We start from the raw sequence: 10,305 nt of genomic DNA, 5'->3' as shown, positions 1-10,305 counted from the left end.
ATAGATAGATACTGTAGATATATATAGATAGATACTGTAGATATATATATATATATATATAGATAGATCGTTTCTGTAGATATAGATAGATAGATACTGTAGATATATATATAGATAGATAGATACTGTAGATATATATAGATAGATAGATAGATAGATAGATACTGTAGATATATATAGATAGATAGATACTGTAGATATATATAGATAGATAGATACTGTAGATATAGATAGATAGATACTGTAGAAAGAGTCCATCCTTATCTCTGCTTTGTCTTTCTGTTTCTGTGACTTTGTGTGACTTTACTATTGGAACGCAGGACTTCCTGCTAAACATGGTCAAGTATTGCTGAGTAGATTATCCTGGCTAAATAAATACAATGAAATGACTATAAATACAATCAAAAGACACTATTATAAACGCCCAGTTCCAAATCACTTAAGCTATCTTAATAAAAACACCATCTTTGTCAATGTATTTCCTGTGCCTCAGCTCTCTCTCTCTTTTGCTCCGTGGACCCCGTAGAGGGCGCCTGTGAGGGGGAGCTCTGATTGGCTGCAGCAGTGTTCCAGCGGCACCTCAGAAAGCCAATAGTAAGATAGAGATGTTTTCCCGGTTCGCGGTGCGTATAAAGGCTTCCCCGTCCAGATGCCGGTACGACTGAGCAGGACCACATCAAGACAAGAAGCCCTCAGAAGAGTTCTGATCCAACTGAACTCCTGTGTGTGTCAGGGACTAGGCTACCGGTAGGTAACTTACCTGTAATATAACTGCATGGAGTCGTACCTGTCTTCACCTAGGAGACTGTTAGTACAAACTGTCTATAGATTGGCAATAGGTTTTAATGTTGTATGTTAATTAATGGACTATAGAGTTACTGTTGTTTATTTCATGTTAATAATACGCAATAGAAGCTTGGAAGAACACATCTTTGTATTTCCATTGGTGAAACCATGTATCCCATGTATTTCTCTGGGCGTGAGTGATGTGGATACGGGTTTAATATAAGAAGAAGAAGAATCTGTGCAACAGAATGTTAGATGGTGGTATGTCAACCTGCTGAATTCAGCTGGCCACTAACTGTCTAGGTCATTACGAGCTAATGGTTTGGCCTTATTCTCTCAAGCAGTTTTGTCTCCGCAGTTATGACTAGAAGAGTGCCGACGGGTCACTGTGTGTTCAGTTTGATTATCATTTGTTTGCAGTTCTATTGTGCTGCGAATGGGATGTATCGTTGGGCAGATAATGTATTGAGAGAGAGAGGGGAGAGGGGGGAGAGAGAGGGAGAGGGGGAGAGGAGAGAGAGAGGAGAGAAGAGGGGGGAGAGAGAGAGAGAAGGGAGAGAGGGGAGAGAGAGAGGGAAAGAAAGAGAGGGGGAGAGAGGGAAGGAAAGAGAGGGGGGAGAGAGAGAGAGAAGGAAAGAGAGGGGGAGAGAGGGAAGGAAAGAGAGAAGGGAGAGAGGAGGGAGAGAGGAGAGAGAGAGAAGGAAAGAGAGGGGGAGAGAGGGAAGGAAAGAGAGGGGGGAGAGAGAGAGAAGGAAAGAGAGGGGGAGAGAGGGAAGGAAAGAGAGGGGGGAGAGAGAGAGAGAAGGAAAGAGAGGGGGAGAGAGGGAAAGAGAGGGGAGAGAGAGAGCCAGCCAGCCAGCAAGTCCAGTTTATCCTTCATCAGTTCCCACACTGAACAGAAGTCAGTTAATGTTATCGCGTAACTAACTCTCCCCTCTTCCACTGTCTGTTGTGGGAGATTTTGGTACTATAGCTGAACATGGGTTACCGACGTGTCACTGCTGTTAATGTGTAACTATCTACAATATAATCTAGAGGTGTTACCTAGGTAATTACACCAGGTCAGTGTGTGTGTCCATGTGTCTTATAGCTGAGGGGCAGAGGGAGGGAGGAAGAGGTGGAGAACGAGTGTAATGGGAGGGAGGGAAGGACTCTCACCCTCATGAAGTGAAAGCGGGAGAAAAGAGAGAGAGGGGCATATGAAACCGCCTGAAGGTCGAAGAACCACGTGGTCACTTGGTTTCACCTTTAGAGTTGTGAGATGTAATGGGGGGGAGCAGGGAAGGTTCCTCTCCTGTTCCTCAACAGTCAGACACTTCAAATAATACAGAGAACCATGAGCATTTATAAAGTACCAGATATACATGTAACTGGGATCATATTGAATTTTCAACAACCACTGCCCGGTGTTCAGAACGGCTGGAATAATCTCTCTCTCTCTCTCTCTCTCTCTCTCTCTCTCTCCTCTCTCTCTCTCTCTCTGTCTCTCTCTCTGTCTCTCTCTCTGTCTCTCTCTCTCTCTCTCTCTCTCTCTCTCTCTCTCTCTCTCTCTCTCTCTCTCTCTCTCTGTCTCTCTGTCTCTCTGCCTCTCTGCCTCTCTGTCTCTCTGTCTCTCTCTGTCTCTCTCTGTCTCTCTCTGTCTCTCTCTGTCTCTCTCTGTCTCTCTCTGTCTCTCTCTGTCTCTCTCTGTCTCTCTCTGTCTCTCTCTGTCTCTCTCTGTCTCTCTCTGTCTCGCTCTGTCTCTCTCTGTCTCGCTCTCGCTCTCGCTCTCGCTCTCGCTCTCGCTCTCTCTCGCTCTCTCTCTCTCTCTGTCTCTCTCTGTCTCTCTCTGTCTCTGTCTCCACAGACCTGTGAACCCTGATCACCAGACTACTCGCTGAGGGTCTCTTGTCACTAAACATTTGCTGCTTCCCTGTCTTCTCCTCACTCTCAGCTCTCCCCGTTCTCTGAACTTTAACCTCAGGCCTCTAGACTCCACGTTCATTGAACTTTGACCTCAGGCCTCTATACTCCCCGTTCTCTGAACTTTGACCTCAGGCCTCTAGACTCCCCATTTCTCTCCCCTTATTCTCCTCTCCTGTCTGGTCATGGCTCCGTCCCTGGCCACAGCATTCGCCAGGCGGTGGTGGATGGCAGTGACAGCCATCATAGAGAACCTGTTGTTCTCAGCTGTCCTGCTGGGCTGGGGATCGCTACTCATCATGCTCAAGTCTGAAGGCTATTACTCCTACATGTGCAATGGAGAAGGTAGGACCACAACCTTTATGTAACCTCTCCACAACCTTTATGTAACCTCTCCACAACCTTTATGTAACCTCTCCACAACCTTTAATGACCTTCTCCACAACCTTTATGTAACCTCTCCACAACCTTTAATGAACTTCTCCACATCCTTTAATAAACTCTCCACAACCTTTAATGAACTTCTCCACAACCTTTATGTAACCTCTCCACAACCTTTAATAAACTCTCCACAACCTTTATGTAACCTCTCCACAACCTTTAATAAACTCTCCACAACCTTTATGTAACCTCTCCACAACCTTTAATGAATTCTCCACAACCTTTATGTAACCTCTCCACAACCTTTAATAAACTCTCCACAACCTTTATGTAACCTCCACAACCTTTATGTAACCTCTCCACAACCTTTAATAAACTCTCCACAACCTTTATATAACCTCTCCACAACATGTATGTAACCTCTCCACAGCCTTTATGTAACCTCTCCACAAACTTTATGTAACCTCTCCACAACCTTTATGTAACCTCTCCACAACCTTTATGTAACCTCTCCACAATCTTTACTGAACTTCTCCACAACCTTTATGTAACCTCTCCACAACCTTTAATGAACTTCTCCACAACCTTTATGTAACCTCTCCACAACCTTTAATGAACTTCTCCACAATCTTTAATGAATTTCTCCACAAACTTTACGTAACTTCTCCACAAGCTTTAATGAACTTCTCCACAATCTTTAATGAACTTCTCCACAACCTTTAATGAACTTCTCCACAATCTTTAATGAATTTCTCCACAAACTTTATGTAACTTCTCCACAACCTTTAATGAACTTCTCCACAACCTTTAATGAACTTCTCCACAATCTTTAATGAACTTCTCCACAACCTTTAATGAACTTCTCCACAATCTTTAATGAACTTCTCCACAATCTTTAATGAATTTCTCCACAACCTTTATGTAACCTCTCCGCAACCTTTTAATACACGTCTCCACAACTTGTAGCAGGGTGATTATTCAGAGTACTGTGAATGTGAGAACCGTCTTTCACCCTCTCCTGATTCTGGTGGATGGGGAGGGGTTATACCATGTGAGTGGTTTCTATATTAACACATGAACATCTCTGTAACAGTCTCTCTCTCTGACATCCCTCACCTCTCACAGGCTGTATTCAATCTGTAGAGATGAAACATTACACATTCCAGAAATGTAGAAAGAAATGTAAAGGAACATTAGGTGTCTAGGAGGGAGGACCCCGGGAACATTAGGTGTCTAGGAGGACCCCAGGAACATTAGGTGTCTAGGAGGACCCCAGGAACATTAGGTGTCTAGGAGGGAGGACCCCAGGAACATTAGGTGTCTAGGAGGGAGGACCCCAGGAACATTAGGTGTCTAGGAGGGAAGACCCCAGGAACATTAGGTGTCTAGGAGGGAAGACCCCAGGAACATTAGGTGTCTAGGAGGGAGGACCCCAGGAACATTAGGTGTCTAGGAGGACCCCAGGAACATTAGGTGTCTAGGAGGACCCCAGGAACATTAGGTGTCTAGGAGGGAAGACCCCAGGAACATTAGGTGTCTAGGAGGGAGGACCCCAGGAACATTAGGTGTCTAGGAGGGAGGACCCCAGGAACATTAGGTGTCTAGGAGGGAGGACCCCAGGAACATTAGGTGTCTAGGAGGGAAGACCCCAGGAACATTAGGTGTCTAGGAGGGAAGACCCCAGGAACATTAGGTGTCTAGGAGGGAGGACCCCAGGAACATTAGGTGTCTAGGAGGACCCCAGGAACATTAGGTGTCTAGGAGGGAGGACCCCAGGAACATTAGGTGTCTAGGAGGGAGGACCCCAGGAACATTAGGTGTCTAGGAGGGAGGACCCCAGGAACATTAGGTGTCTAGGAGGACCCCAGGAACATTAGGTGTCTAGGAGGGAGGACCCCAGGAACATTAGGTGTCTAGGAGGGAGGACCCCAGGAACATTAGGTGTCTAGGAGGGAGGACCCCAGGAACATTAGGTGTCTAGGAGGGAGGACCCCAGGAACATTAGGTGTCTATCAGGACCCAGGAACATTAGGTGTCTAGGAGGACCCCAGGAACATTAGGTGTCTAGGAGGACCCCAGGAACATTAGGTGTCTATGAGGGAGGACCCCAGGAACATTAGGTGTCTAGGAGGGAGGACCCCAGGAACATTAGGTGTCTAGGAGGGAGGACCCCAGGAACATTAGGTGTCTATGAGGGAGGACCCCAGGAACATTAGGTGTCTAGGAGAGAGGACCCCAGGAACATTAGGTGTCTAGGAGGGAGGACTCCAGGAACATTAGGTGTCTAGGAGGGAGGACCCCAGGAACAATAGGTGTCTAGGAGGACCCCAGGAACATTAGGTGTCTAGGAGGGAGGACACCAGGAACATTAGGTGTCTAGGAGGGAGGACCCCAGGAACATTAGGTGTCTAGGAGGGAAGACCCCAGGAACATTAGGTGTCTAGGAGGACCCCAGGAACATTAGGTGTCTAGGAGGGAGGACCCCAGGAACATTAGGTGTCTAGGAGGGAGGACCCCAGGAACATTAGGTGTCTAGGAGGGAGGACCCCAGGAACATTAGGTGTCTAGGAGGGAAGACCCCAGGAACATTAGGTGTCTAGGAGGGAGGACCCCAGGAACATTAGGTGTCTAGCAGGACCCAGGAACATTAGGTGTCTAGGAGGGAGGACCCCAGGAACATTAGGTGTCTAGAAGGGAGTACCCCAGGAACATTAGGTGTCTAGGAGGGTGAACCCCAGGAACATTAGGTGTCTAGGAGGGTGAACCCCAGGAACATTAGGTGTCTAGGAGGGAGGACCACAGGAACATTAGGTGTCTAGGAGGGAGGACCCCAGGAACATTAGGTGTCTAGGAGGGAGGACCCCAGGAACATTAGGTGTCTAGGAGGGAGGACCCCAGAAACATTAGGTGTCTAGGAGGGAGGACCCCAGGAACATTAAGTGTCTAGGAGGGAGGACCCCAGGAACATTAGGTGTCTAGGAGGACCCCAGGAACATTAGGTGTCTAGGAGGACCCCAGGAACATTAGGTGTCTAGGAGGGTGAACCCCAGGAACATTAGGTGTCTAGGAGGACCCCAGGAACATTAGGTGTCTAGGAGGGAAGACCCCAGGAACATTAGGTGTCTAGGAGGGAGGACCCCAGGAACATTAGGTGTCTAGGAGGGAGGACCCCAGGAACATTAGGTGTCTAGGAGGGAGGACCCCAGGAACATTAGGTGTCTAGGAGGGAGGACCCCAGGAACATTAGGTGTCTAGGAGGGAGGACCCCAGGAACATTAGGTGTCTAGGAGGACCCCAGGAACATTAGGTGTCTATGAGGACCCCAGGAACATTAGGTGTCTAGGAGGGAGGACCCCAGGAACAATAGGTGTCTATGAGGGAGGACCCCAGGAACATTAGGTGTCTAGGAGAGAGGACCCCAGGAACATTAGGTGTCTAGCAGGACCCAGGAACATTAGGTGTCTAGGAGGGAGGACCCCAGGAACAATAGGTGTCTAGGACGACCCCAGGAACATTAGGTGTCTATGAGGGAGGACCCCAGGAACAATAGGTGTCTATGAGGGTGGACCCCAGGAACATTAGGTGTCTAGGAGGGAGGACCCCAGGAACAATAGGTGTCTATGAGGGTGGACCCCAGGAACATTAGGTGTCTAGGAGAGAGGACCCCAGGAACATTAGGTGTCTAGGAGGGAAGACCCCAGGAACATTAGGTGTCTAGGAGGGAGGACCCCAGGAACATTAGGTGTCTATGAGGGTGGACCCCAGGAACATTAGGTGTCTAGGAGGGAGGACCCCAGGAACATTAGGTGTCTAGCAGGACCCAGGAACATTAGGTGTCTAGGAGGGAGGACCCCAGGAACAATAGGTGTCTATGAGGGTGGACCCCAGGAACATTAGGTGTCTAGGAGAGAGGACCCCAGGAACATTAGGTGTCTAGCAGGACCCAGGAACATTAGGTGTCTAGGAGGGAGGACCCCAGGAACATTAGGTGTCTAGGAGGGAGGACCCCAGGAACATTAGGTGTCTAGGAGGGAGGACTCCAGGAACATTCGGTGTCTAGGAGGGAGGACCCCAGGAACATTAGGTGTCTAGGAGGGAGGACCTCAGGAACATTAGGTGTCTAGGAGTGAGACCCCAGGAACATTAGGTATCTAGGAGGGAGGACCCCAGGAACATTAGGTGTCTAGGAGGGAGGACCCCAGGAACATTAGGTGTCTAGGAGGGAAGACCCCAGGAACATTAGGTGTCTAGGAGGACCCCAGGAACATTAGGTGTCTAGGAGGACCCCAGGAACATTAGGTGTCTAGGAGGGAGGACCCCAGGAACATTAGGTGTCTAGGAGGGAGGACCCCAGGAACATTAGGTGTCTAGGAGGGAGGACCACAGGAACATTAGGTGTCTATGAGGGAGGACCCCAGGAACATTAGGTGTCTAGGAGGGAAGACCCCAGGAACATTAGGTGTCTAGGAGGGAGGACCCCAGGAACATTAGGTGTCTAGGAGGACCCCAGGAACATTAGGTGTCTAGGAGGGAGACCCCAGGAACATTAGGTGTCTAGGAGGACCCCAGGAACATTAGGTGTCTAGGAGGGAAGACCCCAGGAACATTAGGTGTCTAGGAGGACCCCAGGAACATTAGGTGTCTAGGAGGACCCCAGGAACATTAGGTGTCTAGGAGGACCCCAGGAACATTAGGTGTCTAGGAGGACCCCAGGAACTTTAGGTGTCTAGGAGGGAGGACCTCAGGAACATTAGGTGTCTAGGAGGAAGGACCTCAGGAACATTAGGTGTCTAGGAGTGAGACCCCAGGAACATTAGGTGTCTAGGAGGGAGGACCCCAGGAACATTAGGTGTCTAGGAGGGAGGACCCCAGGAACATTAGGTGTCTAGGAGGGAAGACCCCAGGAACATTAGGTGTCTAGGAGGACCCCAGGAACATTAGGTGTCTAGGAGGACCCCAGGAACATTAGGTGTCTAGGAGGACCCCAGGAACAGTAGGTGTCTAGGAGGGAGGACCCCAGGAACATTAGGTGTCTAGGAGGGAGGACCCCAGGAACATTAGGTGTCTAGGAGGGAAGACCCCAGGAACATTAGGTGTCTAGGAGGACCCCAGGAACATTAGGTGTCTAGGAGGACCCCAGGAACATTAGGTGTCTAGGAGGGAGGACCCCAGGAACATTAGGTGTCTAGGAGGGAGGACCCCAGGAACATTAGGTGTCTAGGAGGGAGGACCACAGGAACATTAGGTGTCTAGGAGGGAGGACCCCAGGAACATTAGGTGTCTAGGAGGGAGGACCACAGGAACATTAGGTGTCTATGAGGGAGTACCCCAGGAACATTAGGTGTCTAGGAGGGAAGACCCCAGGAACATTAGGTGTCTAGGAGGGAGGACCCCAGGAACATTAGGTGTCTAGGAGGACCCCAGGAGCATTAGGTGTCTAGGAGGGAGACCCCAGGAACATTAGGTGTCTAGGAGGACCCCAGGAACATTAGGTGTCTAGGAGGGAGGACCCCAGGAACATTAGGTGTCTAAGAGGACCCCAGGAACAGTAGGTGTCTAGGAGGGAGGACCCCAGGAACATTAGGTGTCTAGGAGGGAGGACCCCAGGAACATTAGGTGTCTAGGAGGGAGGACCCCAGGAACATTAGGTGTCTAGGAGGGAGGACCCCAGGAACATTAGGTGTCTAGGAGGGAGGACCTCAGGAACATTAGGTGTCTATCACATCCAATTAACTTTGTAACTGTTTTAAAGTCACTATCGGTGGTTTCCTTCCTCTCCGGTAACTGAGTTAGGAAGGACGCCTGTATCTGTGTAGTGACTGGGTGTATTGATACACCATCCAAAGTGTAGTTAATATCTTCACCATGCTCAAAGTGATATTAAATGTGTGCTTTTTAAAAACATTTTCCCCCATCTACCAATAGATGCCCTTTGCTTGGCATTGGAAAACCTCCCTGGTCTTGCTGGTTCAATTTGTTTTTGAAATTTACTGCTCGACTGAGGGACTTTACAAATAATTCTATGTGTGGGGTGTAGAGCTGGAGTAGTCATTTAAAAAAAATCATGTTAAACACTATTATTTTTATTTTTGCACACAGAGTGAGTCCATTTAACTTACTATGTGACTTGTGAAGCACATGTTAACTCCTCAACTCATTTAGGCTCGATATAACAAAGGGGTTGAATATTTACTGACTCAATACGTTTCAGATTACATTGTTTTCTCACAATTTCGCTTTGACATTATGGGTAGGCCAATGACCCCCCAAAAAAATCTACATTTAATCAATTTTTAATTCAGGCTGTAACACAAGACATTTAGAAAATTCAAGAGGTGTGAATTATTTCTGAAGGCACTGTATTATATCTGAAAGATTGTGGACATCAGAGCAAACTTGAGAGAATCCTATTTGAGTGAGAAGATTATATTCATATGACAGGTACGCTATACATAACCTTGCAGAGAGTTTATCCAACTGACACTCTGTTAGAGAAAAACCAAGATGAAAAAAATAACTGATATTGGTGCAAGATGAAGGGAGAGTTGGAACTTAACTAACAACATTACAGTTTAGGAAAACGTACACTTCGTCCACTATAAACTAAATGTATAGAATTTATTATTCAAGAGACAAAATTCACTAATTCTACAGCACAGCGACAGAGTCTTCAGTGTAAAACTAACAATAATCAATAATCCTTTTGGGAAAGCTATGAAGTCCCAAAGTTATGGGCTGAGTTAGAACGTTGGCTGTCAGAGGTTTTACAATTTAAATTTACTTTTAATCCATCTGTCTGCATATTTAAAGACATGGCATATGGAGGGTGCAGTGAAATACCCAATGGTGTGGACAATACTTTTCTCGTCAATGATTTTGAAAAAAAACATTTACTTCATAACTGGAATGATCAAATGATCCTCCATCATTACGACCGTTGATGAATCAGATGTATTGATCTATAAATGTTGAAAAGGTATGTGCTGGAGAACAATAGGACAGTCAATGAGGCCATGTGGCATACAATGCTGCAAACACTAGACAGATCCAGGGGATGAAGGAAGACCTATACAGGTGTCTAGGATGAAGGATGAGCTCTACAGGTGTCTAGGATGAAGGATGAGCTCTACAGGTGTCTAGGATGAAGGATGAGCTCTACAGGTGTCTAGGATGAAGGATGAGCTCTACAGGTGTCTAGGATGAAGGATAACCTATACAGGTGTCTAGGATGAAGGA

The 10,305-nt window shown here is 47.5% G+C and overlaps 1 protein-coding gene across 1 annotated transcript in view; it reads left to right on the top strand.

The window, feature by feature from the left end:
- Nucleotides 1-633: 633 nt before the first annotated feature.
- The window catches only part of LOC129867911 (large neutral amino acids transporter small subunit 4-like), a gene marked incomplete in the record, with an annotated part of 86,320 nt that continues 76,648 nt past the window's right edge, over nt 634-10,305 (top strand). Inside the window, 2 exon segments of the mRNA XM_055941391.1 lie at nt 634-747; nt 2,633-3,033. Of these exon segments, the coding sequence (XP_055797366.1) occupies nt 2,874-3,033 (160 nt within the window).

The sequence above is a fragment of the Salvelinus fontinalis genome, chromosome 13 (genome assembly GCF_029448725.1).
Source record: "Salvelinus fontinalis isolate EN_2023a chromosome 13, ASM2944872v1, whole genome shotgun sequence".
Classification (NCBI taxonomy): domain Eukaryota; kingdom Metazoa; phylum Chordata; class Actinopteri; order Salmoniformes; family Salmonidae; genus Salvelinus; species Salvelinus fontinalis.
Note: the sequence above shows the minus strand (reverse complement) of the source record. Positions and strands in the feature narration are given on the sequence as shown.